The sequence below is a fragment of the Venustampulla echinocandica genome (genome assembly GCF_003357145.1).
Source record: "Venustampulla echinocandica strain BP 5553 chromosome Unknown scaffold_14, whole genome shotgun sequence".
In the NCBI taxonomy this organism is placed as follows: domain Eukaryota; kingdom Fungi; phylum Ascomycota; class Leotiomycetes; order Helotiales; family Pleuroascaceae; genus Venustampulla; species Venustampulla echinocandica.
Window position 1 is genome coordinate 559,650 of NW_022474219.1, and position 18,139 is coordinate 577,788.

Sequence of the window (18,139 nt, forward strand, 5' to 3'; positions counted from 1 at the left end):
TACGGGTATAGGAACCTATACCAGGACCATAGAACGTGTCTTTGCTGTCATGAGGTCTGTCATGAAGACACGAGTATAGCCTACTCGCCGAAACATCCCATTATCAAGCTCTTTTAGGATCAAGCCAAAAGCCCGTCCATATTGTCTGGACTTGGCAATAGTATTATCGTCATTGGGGTAATCGGCAAGAGGAAGCAGATAAAAGACTCCTTCGACTATGGCGTCACCTGTGTCTGGGAATACGTCCAGAACTCTTTGCGACCGTTGTCCCAACATCTCGCCACCAATATGCAGCCACCACCTTCGGGACAATTTTTGATCGAATTTCTTTATACCTTCGGAGCCATACCTACCAGGGGGGAGATTTGTGTGTGGAAGCGCTTCCAACTCCTCTGCCATAGTGACCATATCCATCGATGCGTCCGGTCCGTTTTCTCGAGAATAGGCCCAGCCACATAATGGGTGGCCTAGGAGGGTGAGTTTGGCTTGGGAAATATCGCTGAATGTATTAGACTCTATTTCACACTTAATACCGAGTATCTGCACCAGCGGTACACAATTTGTCTCAGAAAAGACCTCAACCGTGGTACTATCACCCAGACCAGGCTTGTCGCCTACCCGTACGCTAGCCCAGGACCATGTTGGAGCACCCTCGAATACGCCACCCTCGAATACGCGCGTGTCAGTTAACTGATCCATGTCTTCCACTCCGTGGCACCACTGAAGACACACGAGGCAGTTGCGTTCCCATATCCCGCCAATGTACTTGTCCTTGAGTATACGTGAAAATCTCTCTGCTAAGGCGGATATGGCATTGAGCCTATCGGTCTCGAACGATAGCTGTCTCTTAGAGTAGTTTTCTACAGCATTAAACCACAACCCGAAGGCGGCGTTTCGCTCTGCATCGCCTGTACTTTATCAGCAGAGTCAATACACCGGGATACAGTACTCCTCACCTAATTCCATTCCGCTATCGACTTGACTACTTAGGTCTCGTATCATTCCACCTATATCACTCAAAACAGGGTCTCTAGAGACTGTGGTTCCAATATCATCCTCTAGCTCGCCGAAGTCTGTGTTCTGGTCTCTTCGAACACCCTCCGGGCAGCTCTCGGATGCACTCATCTCAGCACATTCGAAGTAAACCCAGTACGGGTCAAAGAATAACGTCCTTCGCGAGAAGATCCTCTCTTGTAGGATCCAACCGCGACTGTCGAGGTGCGACGGTACTCCTTTTAATATTGGAGCTACCGTCATGAGTACTTTTCGCGTCTTTCTACGAAGACCAGGCGTCCTGATAGTAATCGGGATATCGAAAGGCCGAGTCGCCTTACCATCGCGCTCCTGCCAGAGACCTTCGCTGTCTCCTGTTGCTGCGCAGATGTTCAGCTCTGCATTCTGGTAATAGTCGGCCATCTTTGGCATCTCCTGGACCTTGTCCTGGCGTGAATCTTGGAGAATACAGAGGGAGTCAATCCAGAGATATTTCAGGCCTAGCTTCTTGGCCGTGATGGAGGCTTCCCGAAACGTTCTTGGGAGTAACTTCGCCGGAATCCCTTCTTGGATGTGTTCCTGTTCGGTTGATGAGGTTGTAACATAGGAACCCTTCTTCCAACGATGGCTGAGAGTTGCATAAGGTGGTCGATTGAGTTGGGCTGATGGCACTAGAAAGAGAACCCCAGATTCACCCTCTGCGAATGAAACATCAAGGAGGCGTGTCGGGACTGATTCGGAGGGCTTCTTGCCACAGGTTTTGTGATCCCTTTTGCACTTCTCGATCCACAATCTCATTAGTTCCATGCTGGCGTCGCTTCCTGTCGAAGTATCAGAGGAAACACCCCCAATCGCCCCGTTGATGCCCTCAAGTACAACTGCCGACACTGCAGTTTCTTCCTGTTCATCTCGCCAAGACGACCTCGATATTACTTCCCTATTACATATTCGAAAAGAGCAAGAAGGAGGGCGCCCATTCCGAACCGTAAGGATAGTTGGTGCATCGCCATCATTCTTCCCAGTCTTCTCGACAAATTCCCACTCGTCGCCATCCGAGCTTTCTACTTTATATTGAATGCTCAGGGCGATATCCAGGCGGTTGGTCTTCTTTTCTTCGTCTCTTTCAGGGGAAGGGAACCACAAGTCCTGATGCCGGATCATGCCGTACACGGCAGCGCATAGGGTGCATTTGCGAGACTTAGCGGAGCGCTTTAATGAAGCAAAATCAGGATGTATGACTGCTTCAAAATAATCCAGCGAATCGTCGTTCTCCGGGTTAAATGTGATGTTCTGACAGCTATTGCAGAAAGGCATAACTTGATAGGTATTCAGGGCACTTGGGATTGTATTTGTGAGGAAGTGGTTTCAGAGCAGTATGACATCTGGCTCTCTATGAATGGTGAATAGAGTATATTTATCGGGGGAATAATGCCCAACTACCTAGTTGGGCATTATGCGAGCCTATTGGTTGGTTACGATGCTGGGCTTACCCGTATTCCTGACCGAACGCACAGCTGGTTAACGACACAGGGAAGCCGGATTCTGCTCCCTTTTCTCCACGGCCGCCCCAAGCGCCATTACAGTATTTGCGCCAGCGTTAATTAGCAAAATTCGTCTCCCTGATGCTGGCGCATCCATTACGCTGGTGTGACAGGGAGCAGGAACATGACCGAACAACCTGAGCAGAGGTGAGACGAGGGTGAGTGAGTAGCGCCTAAGCAGAGCGGCGACGCTAACGAACTGTATTAGAAGCGAAATCTAAAAAGAAATGTCGTCTGATATTATCACTATAGTCTAAGATGAGTTCTTTCTTTTGCTGATCCTGTTTTAGAGACTAGTAGTGTCTGCTACATCTCGCTGCGTTCCACCATACTGCTCCCGATTCTGCGCGTGCAGCTCCGATCGTCGTCGTCGTTTCAAGTTGGTGAGTTTTGTAGAGAGTCAAGCTTGACAAAGAGGGAGTGCAGCACGCGAGGAATAATACCAGCGTCATCGGGTAGTAGAGTGTGATCTGAAAGTGTCTCCGGACATGGTGTATGTCTTTCCCGTACCAGTCTATCCGTATGCAAAGATTGTGCAGTTGAAACCTTTGAGCACCTGTACTAACGTCGGCCTCTTAGCCTATCTTCGAATGTTGCCCACTCTAACGTGGTTATGTCTTTGTTTTCTTACCTCATCTAATTCAGGCGTTATGACTTCATCAATGACCATCTGCTGATCTGCCATTGGTGAAAAGACTCTGTCAAATGAACAGGTCTTGTTGCTGAGGGCATTTGCCCCATTGATAACTCCACCGTCTTGCCTTTGACCGCATCCATATTCACTATCACTACCAAGCCGCTATTTTCTCGCACCTCCCGCTCGTTCCCACCGCGACACCGCACAAACACGTCGATCTTCGTAAATCTGGTCAAAGCGGCGGAAGGTTTCTGTCCCCTCGGTGGCGGGATGGCCTCAAACTGCCCCAATGAACAATCGCAGCGTCCTCCTCCGCCAAATACGGTTAATGACGAGGATGATGGGACTATTACGGTAGCATCTCTGCCGACGGCAAAATCGCCAGCACTGCCGGAACTACGACCCCTGAATTTGGATCTCCACTCCCCTAGCTGAATCTCAACCGTGCCCGCAAACAATCGACGCCAACCAGGATAGGGAGATCCGCGAAATCATCAGCAAGGAGGACGTTGGTGGTGTGCTGCACTTCTTGGTGGGTTGGCACCCGAGACTAGTACCTAAACACTCACTGGGATCTGCGAAGGAGCTGGTGGATAAGTTCGAGGCGCGACTTCGAGCAGAGGAGGCCGGGAGGCCGGCCGCAGAAGTAAGCAAAGCTGGCTGTCAACAGCAGAGAGCACCTCGTCGCAGGCGGCGGTACTCGAAACAATCTTGCTCCAGCGCTGGTCGCCGGGTCGAGCGGCATTCACGGAAGGGTCCGAGATGCTGTCGTCAAACCAGCCTAGGCTGGAGCTTGCTGATGCCGGAGATGCTCGGGGGGTTATTGAATTTTCAAGTTTGGTTATATTACTTTATCTTGTAAGTAATTGAAGGATGAGGAGTGGTAAAGGTTGAGGTCGTGTGACAAGGGATTTATGGATAGCGTCATTTTGACGAATTTGTACGATTCCCTAAACAAAAGGATTAGATCCTTACGAGATCTCCCTAAAACTACAGGTATTCTTTTCGCCCAAGTTGCAATTATCCTTGAACGAGATCACATAATATTTAAACACGTGTCAACCGTGCGACAATTCCTGCTGGCCTTGAGGCTGGGTCAGCCCGCCGCAGGTCCTACCACTCCCTGTGTGCCAGCACAAATGGACAGGGCTATTTATGGGGTAGAGCAGTTGTGCCAAGCCTAGCCAAGTCCTTGCACATCATCTGTCCCAGCACTACTGTCCTGGCATTTATATCAGGTCATATAGTCGACATGCGACTATAAAACAACTATACATGACTCTTTCTTCTTTGGCCAATTCTTATTTAAGTTAAACTGATTTAAAAGTTCCTGGTATACATACATGCTTGTATAAACCGAAACTCCTACTGTATTATTTTATGTGGGAAAACGGAAATACAGAAACGCAAGAACGTAGAAATTCAAGAACGCCAAGTTGTTTTTAGATACATTACGCTATTACCCTACGTCATAAACCTTTGGCCCAACCCGGGTACTATCGGTAAGGATAGTTGCTTTTTTGTCGAGGTAGAGCCTACCAAAACGCAGTAATTGTTGCCGGTTACAGTTACCCTAACCATCTAGGACAGATTGTCGAGTAACCTAAACCTTACAGTGTTCCACCTCATGCAAGACGATAGAGTCTGTAGAAGCCCGACCATTTGAACTATCAGCTGGGTCTGAACCATCAATAGCCCGCTTTCTATGGAACGTGTTGACAGCCGGTGTGTGATCGCTGTCCGACTTGGAGCCTCCGAAGATTCGTTTCAAGTATACCCTTAGAGGAGGTATAGCGGAGCAGATGACGAGGAGGCTGGTCTCGACGTAATACCATGCCCAGAGATTATGGCTCACCCCTGGCATCAGGTCAGCGTATATTGGGAAAAAGAAGTATCAGATCGCGAGGAATAGATACTTACAGGTATTATCGTAAGATTCGTAAAAGATACGATGCACAATGACAGTTCTTACAGTGCCAGCGATGCAGACACTATAAGTAGACCATTACTAGGTTAGCTGTACTAACCCGATTAGTAGGAAGGGGAAGAGCAACTAACATGAACGCAACACCGAAGATTGCCGCGAGAGCATATTTATCCCTCTTCGGGATTTGCATTTGTAGGAAAAGACATATAGGTAGTAGAGCAGTTAGAAAGTCCGTCACAACGCTGACGCATGCGTTGGCGAGTGGCACTGTACCCTCATAATAACAAGAGAATTTCTCTGTATACGGGTGGGGGTAGGAGAACTGCAGCCAGTATGCATTTACCGGCCGGCACTGGAAAATCCCGACAAAAGCGAAGATAATTCCATAGGCACTCTGGCCGACGATAGCGGTATTAACGAGGAAAATAGACGTCGGACTTAGACTTCCCGCAACCACTCGCTTGTATAACAACAGAGCTGAGAGTTTGCTAAAAGTAGTAGAAAGAATAAAGCTAGGCAGGAATCAGTCTTGTATATCGTTTCCAGCGTGGGTAGTATTGACAACATACAGAAGCTGAGTAATCCAACTATGCTATACCAGCGACCTCGTTAGCGTGGGGCGTAAAGTAGTACAAGTAGTTCACGAACATATTGCCTGCCAACTATATCTTTACGCGGCAAGTCCCAGACATGTCTAAACCAACGGAATTTCGTCTCAGCTATGTTCTTATCAGTAAAAACTGGGAGCAATTGCCACTCTTGAGGCCTTACTGAGTATCAAAAGCGCACCAATTCCAATCGTAGGAACCTAGCAAGGTCTACGTCAGCAGTTGGGAACTCTCTATATACCAGACTATTGATCTGCATAGCGAGTAGGAAAGCGCCTACCATGCATATCACCAGCATCAGATCGTCGACCCTGAGTTTCTTTTGGTGCCGTATCTGCACCCAGAGTCGAGCAAGAACAGCTGCTGTCGATAAGGTCATACAAATTATAGTAATGACAAGTAATTCATTGCCCTTAGCTTGAGGATCGGTGTAATTCGGTTTCGGCCAGGCCAAAATGACGGCCGCAGGGGGGTGAAAACCGCCCGGCATCGTGCGTGTAGGGGAATCGGAACAGAGGAGATCGAAAGGGCAGTACACTTGATGACAAGGAACAATGGACAAGCAGGCTGCAGGCAGGACGCAGGCACGAATGCGGTTGATACTTCTTATACAACGTCGCGGCCAGCCTCGATTCCGTTCCGTGCATGGCGGAAAGTAGGGCTTCCATGTTGCGCCTTTCACTAGTGGCCGTATTAAATACGGGGTGCACGAACTGCTTGGGCCTAACTCACTGTGGCTTGCAGGGCAGCGTTCCGTCCAGCCAAAGGCTTTTATAGAGTAGCATAATGATTGAAAAAGGCGCCTCGGTGCGTTGAATAATTATTCATACGATGGCTTCTGTGAGGGTATCTTGTCATCTTCGTAGTACTGTTGGCTACGTTACAGCAGACAGGCGATGAGAGGGTCCTGATTAGTTTCGAAGCTAAGGGATCTACAAGCAGGAAGGGAGTTCGATAGATACTGTACGTACCTTACGCACAGAGCGTTGTGGGGGAAGGCATTCATAGCACGCTAATCAGTGTGGGCGCCCGCTAAACGCGACGAGTCAATACCGAACGAAGTATTGCAATGCCGATCTCTCAGCAATTCGCGACCTCCAGACGACCCACGGCGCCTAAATTTATTAGCTATTAGCTAAAGATATGGAGAATGATAGGGGTCCTAGCGGTAGCGGTCCTAGCGGTCGCGGTCCCAGCGGTACTTAGCGGTTTTGATAACCGTGGTCCTAGTAGTCATAGTCCAGAGAATGGTCCAAGCGACGGTCCTGGTGTCCCGGTGGTGCCCCGGCGATGCCCCGGCGTCCCGGGTGATGGTCCTGGCGGTACATGTAGTAAGTAGTTGGGGTGCAGGATGGGGTCCCAAACCCTATGGCCCCACGTGGGATGGGGAGACCCCCTATCATGGCCCATACTATCGCTGTGTACTGGCGTGCCGGTCCAAGGGATAGAACCACTAAGTACTAAGTACTATGAGCTATTTATATACTTTAAATTAATAGAAACAGTTTAATTTGGGTTTCCAAGCCTTGCCACGGTGCTGGAAAATCATTGTCAGCCTTATATTGATCAGGGAGTGCTGTGTCTATCATGCGATTGGGGGTCCCTGGTCGTGGTCGCGGCAATTGCCGCCTGTGTGTCTTACACAATCAAGGCTGTGTCGCTTTCGGCTGACCTCTCTTCGGCGGCTGCCGCTATGAATTCCTGCGTTGACTCCTTCGACGAGATCGCCGTCCTCAAGTTTCCATTCATGCCACGCGAAGCGCGAATGGAATACCCGGCTGAAGTGCGAAGATATTTCCAGATAACCTGGCGAAGACCTTGATAGCGGCTCAGGCGGTGACAACGTGGCAACGACTAAGCATGGCAATGTACACGATACACGACGATTCAAGACCATACAGGACGATGGAGTGAGCGGCCACCAGAACATATGACAAGGCATAGTGGTGGGCATGACGATGACGAGTACAACGGCTGGCACAATGATGGCAGCCACGGCTATCGCAGGGCATATCAAGCACGAGGATGACAAGCACAGCAGAGGGACACCAAAGGCTGGCCTCTATTTATATTTTGCCTGTCTATACGACTATTGCTATTACTATGCCACAAGGGCAACGAAGACCAACTCTACTCCACAGGAACACGTCGCGAAGCAAGCGCGAGCCTGCTTCAAACAGTCCCAAGCTGAGTATTAGTCTATTGATTTTCTATCCCTCGTACAGGAATCTCATCTTTCGCATCTTCAGCTAATACATCCGCGCTACTGGGGCTCTCCATGGTTCTGGCACAATCTCATCTTCCGCAACCGGTGTTCCGCTCATCTGCACCACCCACGGAGGCTCTCGCTGGCGCAGGCGCTTCGCTCATCCGTAACACCTTCGCATTTGGCTCTGGCGCATCTGCCTCTAGCGCAGCACTCTTGCGCTTCCGACCACGTTTGCCCTTCCCTTTGGCTTCTTTGGATTCTTTTGCAGCCTCTTTGTCAGCACGCTTCGCTCGTGCTTCCTCAAGGTCATCATAGCTCATGACCTTCGCCTTCCTCAGTACCAACGACTTAGTTGATCGTCGAACTTTGGCTTAGTTGTTAATGGTGTTCAAAAATTGTATTTGGTCCTCCTAGAGGGCACCCTTGGCCAACGATGATCACGTCCCTGAAGCCTCCCCGTACCGATACCCCGCATCATGTTCGTGTCCTTGCATGCTGAGCTTCAATGCCTTCTGCAAGTCTTCATCGTCCTTGTCCTCTGTCATAGTGGCACGGCCCTTGCCTTTGTTCTGATAGTCCTGTTCCAAGTGGCTTTGCTTCTTGACGTACTCCATCACAATCTCTTCTTCCGTCTTCTCTTGTGTCGTTTTCTCCCCCTGATGTCCCTGTTGTTGCGCCTCGAACTCACTTTGCGTGGTGCCCGCGAGATGCCCCGGATCATACGAAGGGGATTGCTGGACGCCTAGTGGCCGACTAGCCACGGCTGCTACCTTCTCCGCCATCTTTTCAGATTTTTTCCTTGCCCGCTCGAGCTCCTCGTCCTCGTCATCGAGACCTATATCCGACTCCCATTCACTGTCGCTGCCCCTCAGTCTCTGTTCCCTCAGACTTTGCGCGATGACTCGCTTCAGCTCTTCCTCATATTCCAATGCTTCGCGTGCATGTCGCCGAGCTTCGGCTTCGCTAGTCATCGCCTGGCGCAAATTCTCCTGATCTGCCTGGTGATCTGCAGCTTCTTGTCGTTGGCGCTGAAGCTGAGACACGTTTTCCTGAATCGCCCGCTCCGCGTTGGCATCCTCTTCTGCGTCTCCACGTGACATCTCCTGGACTGACAGTCGGATGGTTTCGTTGATATCAGCCGCTCCCAGCGACTCTTCGGGGGCCGTATTGGCAGGGCGCATATGGGACTCTGAACCACCCAGGGCGAGCATGACACATTCGAGATCTTGGGTCGAAGCATCTGCACTGTTGGCGGACTGGGCGGAGCTCGCAGTGCGTCCGCAGTTTTGAAGGGCCTCTCTGTCCTCCATGTCCATCTTTCGCTGTACTTCCAGGATATCTCGCATCATCTCGTCAGGGTTGCGTTTTTTCTTCAGATATTTCTGGATTAGCTTCCAACGAACGATGACGTCTTGCTTTTCTGCATCGGAGCTCTGCAGCCACTCCTCGTATCCTTGAGCTGCCCTGGACGCGATGATGTAGTTCTGCACATTGCTGCCGAATAACTTTTGCACCTCTTTGTGTACCCCCTTCATTATATAACCGGGGATACCAAAGAGGGCTGCGCCTGGCTTGGTTACAAATCCTCCGATCCCTTTGCCGATTCCTTTGAGGAAGCCGCTAGTACCCTCTTTCTGGGCTCCTTTCCAGGGCTGAGTGACCAGGCCAGTAACGCCATCGTACCAGCCAAAGGCAAACTCTTTTCCTACTGCCTTGGCGCCTGACTTGAAATCGCTGACTTGTTGTTGAGGGCTCACGGTATCGTCTCCCCAAAGATTAGGGGCATTGTGAATCCCTTCTGTAATGCTCACTGAGAGTTCCATAGGTGACTGCACAGCCGCCTTTACGATACGCCCGAAGCCTTTGCTCGTGTGCACGCCAGTCTGGCGCAGCATGTCATGGTCCTTGCCGGAGCCGGTTTCATTCCGACTGCGGACTCGACTTCGGCCAGCGTCGTCTTGTTTGGGACCCAACTTGCCTTGCAATGCATCGGACATGGAGCTTGATCCGATGTTCGAAGTGGGAGTTGACAGACCGGAGAGGTTGAGAGGGCTCCGAACACGAGCGAGAGATTCCTGCACATTCAAGCTCGTCTGACTTTGTTCCGGCGAAGTTGGCGGTGTTAATCTTTCCTCCACATGTGAGGCCTCGCTTTTCCTTGCCATTGTCGGCACTGATGCTTGGGATTGCTGTCGGCTGGACCCAAACGGAATGAGCAAAGCTTTCAACGTCTCCGATGGAAAATCGGCTACCCCCATCGCCATGCTGCTGATCGCCCCAAAAACTGCCGTAGCAAATCCGGATATTGGATCCCAAGGACCTTCGTCGGTGTAGTATTCTTGTGGTCTAAAGAGCTTCAAATCATGAAAATCCACAAGATTTGCATTCGCCAAAGTACAGGCAGCAAAAGCGCTCAACCTGACCTGGGTGCGCTTGATGCGCCACGCAGCGGCTCGACATGGTGCAAGGGTGCAACGGAGTCGGTCGACATCGAGATATTGATGAAACGACTGAGCACCCATGTCGCTGCCTCGCTCCGCGGCGATCTTGCTTGCGAGTTCTTTGGCGCGTTCCAGGCTTTCGGATTTCAGGCAGAAGGTGATGGCATCGGCTAGTTTGTCCGCTGTGAGTTGTTTGTAAGGGATCGGATTTGGGCCGGCGCCTTCCCTCGCAACCGTGGTACCCCAGAAAGGCTGGTCTCCAAAGAAGGGAACAACCAAAGTCGGCCGGCCTGCGGTAATGCCTGCCGCCGTTGTTCCTGCGCCGCCATGGTGAACGACGCACGAGACGCGCTTAAACAGCCAGTCATGCGGCACGTTGCCTAGCATGAAGACGCCGTCGGGGATACGAACCTCGTCCGCGCCCATGCCTCCCCAGCCCTTGGAAAGGAGTACACGCTGGCCAGTCTTCCTCACGGCCTCGAAGATAAGCTCCGTCATCGCATTGGGGTCGTCCAAAACGATGCTCCTGAATCCTATGTAGACGGGGGGTAGACCGGCGTCGAGAAATGCCTGGAGGTTAGGGGTAGGAGTGTAGTTAGAGGCCGCGCTGAGAAAGTAGAACCCGGAGATGGATATGTGAGAGCCCCAGTCTTTCGGTTTGGCTATCAGGGCCGGAGACCAGCAGTAGGTGTGAGGGACTTTGAGACGCTGGAGCATCCCGGGGGCCCAGATCAGACTCACGGGATCCAAACCGAGACACTTCACGCGAAATCTGTTGATGATGTCACCTAGGCCCTGCCACATGAGGACTTCAATCATGGCATAACTTATGTAATTAGTGAGTTGAGGGCCGGCATTGGAGGATTGGATGTTGGCCAGCGGATGGGGAAAGGCCTGGGTGGGAGAATACGGCATAGCGAACATGATATGGAGAGGGATGCCTAGCTTCTCTGCGCAATGGATATGGGCAAAGCTTGGGGGGTTGGCAATGATGCAGTCGGCGACGAAGGGTCTTGTTGTAGGCTCGGGGCTAGGATCGTTCCTAGAGGGCTCGGAAAGGTCATTGTCGGTGGCACGAAGACCCATTCCGTCACCGGCTTGGTAACATGATCGCCAGCAGCCTTGAATATACCGGGCTACATCTCTTCTTCGCTGACCAACATCTCCACTTAGTAGACTGCGATAACCGGGCATCAGGCCGGGATTCTTGACCATGAAGGCCATTAGCTGGGAAGGGTCGCCGCCGATGCTGAAGAATTCCAGGCCATTCTCCTGCACAAAACCCTTGAAGTTGGGGTGAGTCGCCAGACGTACGCGATGGCCGTATGTGGCTTTTAAGACTTTTCCCAAGGCAACGAAAGGTTGCACGTCTCCGCGCGAGCCCACGACCTGGATGACGACGTTCAAGGGCGGTGGTGGAGGAACTCCCTCCTCACCTCCTAAGGAAGGAAGAATGTAAAGGAGAGGAGGCGGGCGACTATCTTGGACACTCTGGACGTGTTGACGCAAGGCAGGAGTAAAGAGCTGGGACAAACGGCGGTTGAACTGATTGATGCGGATGTTGACACGGCCGTCGTCGGTGACATGGGCACCCAGGCCGTCTTTTTCGTCGCGGATCTCGCCATAGATGTCGCCGTAAGCAGGAGGGGGCACGTCGTCCACGGCCACATCGATGAGGTCAGTCTCTTGCAGGAGCGCCTCCTGTCTCGTGGGTCTTGCGGGATTGGTCTGAGCGGCAACGACAGCTTCTGCTTGCTGAAGTATGGATTGCTGCATGACGGTCTCCGGGACTGGCTGGCCCTCATCTAAGGGAGGTTGGGTGGCCATGGTGTGAACGGTGTGAATGGGAGAAGGCAGGCTGGGTTCACCTCAGTCAGTCATGGTATATATATATATATATTACTATGTCGCTGGAGAGCAACTTAGGCGAGTGACTGAGTGAGGTGACGCGGCTGCATGGAGAGAGAGGGACGCATACATAGAATATACCTTCTCTATTTATAAATACTGAACATCTGCGCTATGTGTTCAAGAATCGGGCCATGGCTTGAGTCTAGGAGGAGTAATGTTCTCGATATTTATCTCATATACCTTGGCACCAGTGACTGGACTTATAGCTACTCACGAGAATTCAAGTCCTCAAGATTCTTAGATAAAGCTTCCCATTGCAGTATTTCTTTCGTAGAAAGTCTTCTCGTAGTACACATCCATGCTTACTCATCCGCTTACGTAGCTCATGTCTATCTCTTCTGATTCGTCTGTTCGTTTACTTGCTAGCGCCTTCGCGAGGCAGATCCACGTTAAATCCACCTCAAACTATCCGACAGGCACCAAGCATGGAGCTCAGAGACGGGGTTCGAGGTCGGTCGGTAGGTTAAACTCTTACTGCATGTCAAATGCCATTATGCTCAAATCGGCGTCATCTCCTATTCTCTCTTTCTCAATTCCCTTACTCGACATTTTTTGCAATTCTCGAACACGAGACTTGGGATGGCGATAGGTCAGGTTCAGCAACGCAAACGACGATCCAGTCCAAAGGTGAAGACAGGATGCGGAACTTGCAAGTAGGTTCACACTGAACTCTCCTAGATTGACAATTAACTTACCCAGCTTTCAGAGTTAGGAGAATCAAGTGCGACGAAGCCAGGCCGAGTTGTCAGCGGTGTTTGACGACCGGACGAAAGTGCGATGGGTATAGTAGCGATATTACGATATCCAGTCAAACACCCAAGAACTCTACAGACCTCATTCAACGAATCTCTGTATACATACCTGGGAATGCGGAGGAGAAGAGAGGCTTCGATTTCTTTCTTCGGAATACAGCAGCGGAGCTATCTGGTTACTATGATTCTTCGTTCTGGGGAAAACTTATACTGGCTGCTTCTGCACAAAAGCCTTCTTTACGGCACTCTGTGATAGCAATAGGAGCCTTGCATGAAGACTTCTCACGAAAGAGGCTGGTGCCCTCAACCCCGTCAGCGGAGGACCAAAAAACTCAATTCGCACTGAACCAGTACGCGAAAGCCATGGGAGCACTGCGGAGGTCTCTTTCAAGCGGGAAGGAAGAACCGCTTACGGCGCTCATGTCCTGCATACTATTTATCTGTTTCGACAGCCTGCGAGGCTGGTTCGAATCAGCCATGGTCCATCTTCAAAGCGGGCTTACGATTCTACGGGACATGAGGAGGTCGTCTACAGGGAATCATATCATCGAGGACAATATTGCTCCTCTTTTTAGGAGATTGTCGATACAGTCTATTATTTACGTTAACACAAAAAGTAAGCATGATCAGACTGCCTTTGCTAGAAAATTGATGGACGTCTCCGGGAAAGAGATTGTAATTTCGGAAGAATTTGAAAGTCTAGAAGAAGCTCGGAATGCTTTGAATCAGGCTGCGGATGGGTTGTTTAGGGTATTATACATGTGGGAGTAAGTACATTTTCTCATTCTAGATTAAAGCCTCGAAGATATCTTTTCTCTACCGAACACATGCTAACCTATAGATACACAGTGGAGCTCTACCTGTCATTTTACAACCCACAGAAAGCCTCTCTATATTCGACAAATACACGTCCCAGTTGTCTCTCTGGAACCTTGCATTCGAAAAATTCATGGTATCCAAAAGCAAAGATCTCACCAGCAGAGAAGTGCAAGGCGCCGCACTCCTGAAAATACATCACACGACGGCGAAAATCATGGCTGGTGTCTATCCTGACATGAGTGATATGAGAGCTGTGTCCGAAGCAGTGAACGCGGAAAAATTCTTAGGATATTTAGACGACTTTCAGATTGTCATCAACTTGTCGAGAGTGTTAATTGCAGCTGCGGAACAGGATGCGAAGAATGGAAAGCCGCCGCTTACCTTTAGTAGCGATTTGGGCTTGATAGGACCGCTTTATTACGCCTGTATCAACTGTTCTACTGTCTCTATTCGAGCAACGGCAATGGAGCTCTTGTTACGGTGTCCGCGGCGAGAGGGGATGTGGAACAGCGTTCTGGTCGCCCAAATGATCCAACAATACTGGGAGCTTGAAGCAGGACACAAGGAAGCGCAAGAGATGGGTGTGGAAGTGGATGAGTTTGGATTTCCGGTGCCGTTTAGTGATCGGGGATCTGTTCACTTCGCATATTTCGGTCGGCCAACAGAGATGAATACGACTGGCGTCTCCCTCCCACTTTCCCCCTCCCGAGGTTGCCCCTCCTGAGCTGGTGAGGTCTCTGCCGTCTTTGGGATTGCGATCGAATCTAGCAACGCACGGGGACACTCTACGTCAAGACCCAGAAGCGGAAGCCCTAGCGTCATGTTAATTGAGATGGTTAGATCCCGCAAACGCTTGGATATGGGCCGCTTGGTGCAGGCGTAGAACGGGTATTGGGCCTGGCGATAAAATGGAAGGGATTGATGGGCCGGATGACAGTGAGCACGACTTCAACTACAGTTGGAACATTGCAACTCAACAGGCGATTGGGATGGAATTATTTCCCCGAACTACGGTGGTCAGAGGCCCGGCAGGTGTTGGGTGGCCGGTGCAGAGATCAAAAACGGTAAGAACGGCCCACCAGAATGAAGGTCATGCTTCCGAATATGCATATAGACCTACGAAATTCGAGCATTAGCGGCGTTGGTTCATCCGGATGCGACTTACCAACAAATCAAACAACGTAGAAAACCAAGTCCTGCTCCCGATGCTCAAAGGGCTGCTCCTTCCGGGAAAGAAGGTGGCTACAGCATTCAGAGCATACAGGGTGTTGCGGGTATGCAAGATGAGGCTGCTAAAACTGCTGGGAAACAGGGACAAAGGGGATCTGGCAATGTTTTTACGAGAATGCGGGCACAAGACATGGGAGGTGGAGTGTAGAGCCAACGTCCTGGAAAGTTAGTTCGAGCATCGGCTGGAAAGTCATCTCTGTCGATTTCTGCCTAGCCTCTCAAGCTTGTAGTCATCTCTGACTCGGAACCAGAACCTGAAGACGATGATGATCATTAAACCAAGGCGCTTTCTGGTCCCCAACCCAGTGCCCAGGAGACGTCATTGTCGGTGGCAATAGCTCATTATAACAGTTGTTAATCGAGGCTAGAGGAGTTCCGCATAGTGGGAGGGGTCAGACAGAGAGGAGACGGGGGTGGCGGGATGGGAACCACCCATAACCTGGTTGTAGATACACAGATAAATGGAGTTTAAGGATGGGGCTTTTTTCTGAGGTGTTGAGGCTGCGAACCCTCCTCCGAACCCCCTGCGACGTGATCCTCCGCATGTGCGAAGCATTGACCTTTGGGCAACTGCAGCAGCTCAGATGAGCGACGAAGACAGAAATAACATTAACTTGAGCTGCCCCGATAAACTCAACAACTTGTCCGGCCTACCCCGAGTTACTGAGCAGTCAAAGCAGGAATGTACAGTAAAAGGCGAATTACGTGCCGCTAAATCTTTTTATTCAACTCTTTTTAGAGACTGCGGGGGTGGGGCTGTGGCTTATGTGGCTTGTACCAGGGAGGTGCTTATTGGTAAGGTAAAAAAGGAGAATTCGCGCTACACGTAACCTATTCTGCCTTCCGCTTTTCCCTGCTTTCGTGTCAGCCACGGCCACGGCCATGGCACTGCAACTAGGTGCTGCACATCATATTTTAATCGAAACTTTACTAAAAGAAGGGTTTGAGACCAAGCTAATAGCCTTAGAAGCCTCATGTAGCGTGCACGCTATCCTGAGAATCCGTCTAAAAAGACAGTAGTTCGAAATGCCCACCCCAAGAACAAACCGCGTCGGCCGTCGTAGCTGCATTATATCGCCCATGCAAAATGTCCTCGATGTCCCCGATGGAGAGCTGCAAGCCGCTACAGACTTTACTTTTTTGTTGCGCATCGCAGGAGGCCTCGCTTGACATCTTTCCACGAACACATTTCAAGCTTTGTTACATATCGCAAAAGGGCGGCTGCATGGAAAAAGTGCAGCCTATTAGATAGGGAAGTACCGGCGTAGGTCTGGACTTTCTGTATCAGACCACTTTTGCTGTCCTACTCACTCCTATTTCTATGGACCTCTTATTTCTGCCAACCGCTTACTCCTGTACACTTTACTTCTGTAATTAGCAGCATATCCAGCCTGGTCCTGCCCATTCTGCCAAAAGGGTCGAGGGTGGAAGGGTGGAAGGGTGGAAGGATCAATCCTGCTGAGTGATTTAGAAACAAATAACGATTGTCCCATTAAAAGCCACGTTTTGAAGTCAAGTCATTATTGGTGCCTTAAGCAGCGTTGACTTGGATATCGGCAGTGGGATTCTCCGTACGCTATCAATCGTTGGCTTGCCGCCTTTTGGTGGGGAAAACAGCTGACGGAATGAATCCATGGCCCTGAGAGGACAGGGAAGCGCTATTGGTTAATGTAGACACGGCGGAGTCTTTGATGGCAACTCAATAAGGTTTACAGGCCAATTTAGCATTCTACAGTAGTTCACATGTTAAACTTGAGCTGAAAGCCAGCCTTATTCAGCACCGCGCGTATGCGTCGAAGCGAAAGCATTTTTTATTAATCAATCGATCGAGACCCTAAACCCTGGCTTACTAGCTAACAAGTGATTTCGAAAAACTTGCGACAGACAAGATCCACGTCACTTCAGCTATCGAATCCTCCAATCTCATTCCAGAGCAGCGAGGATGGCTGATTCCCAGCCATGGCGTCTATCTGGGCATCGTGAAATTCATCTACATTGTGCAGTGTCGCAATACTTGCGTCTCCCCAGAAAATATCCCGGTGTGCTCTGATAGACTAGCGCCGGGTCATTTTATTTATATGACCCGTCTCTATCCCCCAACATTCTACTCAGAAACCCAGTTTTGTCTCCTCGAGTGGCATTGTAGTTATCAGATTATCATATCTACAAACGTGGCACTCAGCAAAATCTTCCACTATCATCACATTTGATACCATAATGGGTGCTGCATCGAAGACCTGTTCGGTGATCCTCCGTGTTTGCCAACTCATTGCGGCTGCTATCGTCGCCGGCATGTTAGGACGATATCTGCACTTTATAGCCACTGCCCATGCCAACGCAGGTTCTCGGATCATCTACGCTGAGGTAATCGCTGGCATTAGCATATTCGTCTCGATCGTCCTTTTACCTCCGCTAAAGTACTCCTTCTACTGTTTCGCTCTCGACTTTACCCTCTGGGTATGTTGGATGGTTGCTTTTGGGTTGCTGTGTAATGTGAGTTACTCTACTGTTACTGTTAAGAGTGTGTTTTGTCTGTCTTATAGTAATATGGACCTATAGCTCACTGTATCCGGTGGATGCGAATCACATTGGTATTGGAACACTTGGGGATACTATTGGGGCAGGTATTGGTATACAGTCCCACGAGTCTCAATTACTCAATCTGCCATCGGAACAACAGGATGCTCAGAGTGGCGGACTACTCTCGCCTTCAGTTTCCTTGGCGGTTGGGCCTGGTTTATCAGCGGGATACTTGTAAGTCAAGCACTCCTATTAATCCCTGGTACCGGGAAGACTATCTACTGACATAATAAAATAGGGAATATACGTATGCACAAAAGCTTCAGATATGAGGTCCTCCGATAGTGAGGTGGGAATCGTCCCTCGAATGACACGTCGGTGGCGCAAGCCTAAGAATGATGCTGGGCATGCCAAAGAGACTACTGAATCCGCCCCTCAATCTGTTGGGATCCAGGAACCCCATTAATACTGCAAATTACCATACCATGCCAAAATGATCAGCTGGGGTTTACATGATTTGTGGTTATGTATGTCGTTCTTTCTGACTCTGC

The 18,139-nt window shown here is 50.2% G+C and overlaps 5 protein-coding genes across 5 annotated transcripts; 2 read left to right on the forward strand and 3 right to left on the reverse strand.

Annotated features, from left to right (window-relative positions):
• Window positions 1-15: 15 nt before the first annotated feature.
• BP5553_10368 (uncharacterized protein) lies at window positions 16-2,307 on the reverse strand (the record flags this gene model as incomplete). Its single annotated transcript, XM_032018991.1, has 2 exons — window positions 16-908; window positions 957-2,307. 2 exons carry the CDS (start codon window positions 2,305-2,307, stop codon window positions 16-18), a joined length of 2,244 nt encoding a protein of 747 aa, XP_031865015.1.
• Window positions 2,308-4,774: 2,467 nt separating this feature from the next.
• BP5553_10369 (Uncharacterized protein) lies at window positions 4,775-6,196 on the reverse strand (the record flags this gene model as incomplete). Its single annotated transcript, XM_032018992.1, has 7 exons — window positions 4,775-5,028; window positions 5,092-5,162; window positions 5,230-5,610; window positions 5,668-5,690; window positions 5,747-5,817; window positions 5,870-5,906; window positions 5,987-6,196. The coding sequence occupies 7 exons, from the start codon at window positions 6,194-6,196 to the stop codon at window positions 4,775-4,777; spliced, it is 1,047 nt and encodes a 348-aa protein (XP_031865016.1).
• Window positions 6,197-8,001: 1,805 nt separating this feature from the next.
• On the reverse strand, window positions 8,002-12,183 carry BP5553_10370 (Uncharacterized protein; the record flags this gene model as incomplete). The annotated part of the gene is made up of 2 exons (XM_032018993.1): window positions 8,002-8,248; window positions 8,378-12,183. The coding sequence occupies 2 exons, from the start codon at window positions 12,181-12,183 to the stop codon at window positions 8,002-8,004; spliced, it is 4,053 nt and encodes a 1,350-aa protein (XP_031865017.1).
• Window positions 12,184-12,846: 663 nt separating this feature from the next.
• BP5553_10371 (Uncharacterized protein) lies at window positions 12,847-15,216 on the forward strand (the record flags this gene model as incomplete). The annotated part of the gene is made up of 5 exons (XM_032018994.1): window positions 12,847-12,920; window positions 12,974-13,786; window positions 13,869-14,548; window positions 14,679-14,902; window positions 14,953-15,216. 5 exons carry the CDS (start codon window positions 12,847-12,849, stop codon window positions 15,214-15,216), a joined length of 2,055 nt encoding a protein of 684 aa, XP_031865018.1.
• Window positions 15,217-17,285: 2,069 nt separating this feature from the next.
• Window positions 17,286-18,054, forward strand: BP5553_10372 (uncharacterized protein; the record flags this gene model as incomplete). Its single annotated transcript, XM_032018995.1, has 3 exons — window positions 17,286-17,525; window positions 17,628-17,822; window positions 17,887-18,054. 3 exons carry the CDS (start codon window positions 17,286-17,288, stop codon window positions 18,052-18,054), a joined length of 603 nt encoding a protein of 200 aa, XP_031865019.1.
• Window positions 18,055-18,139: the final 85 nt, after the last annotated feature.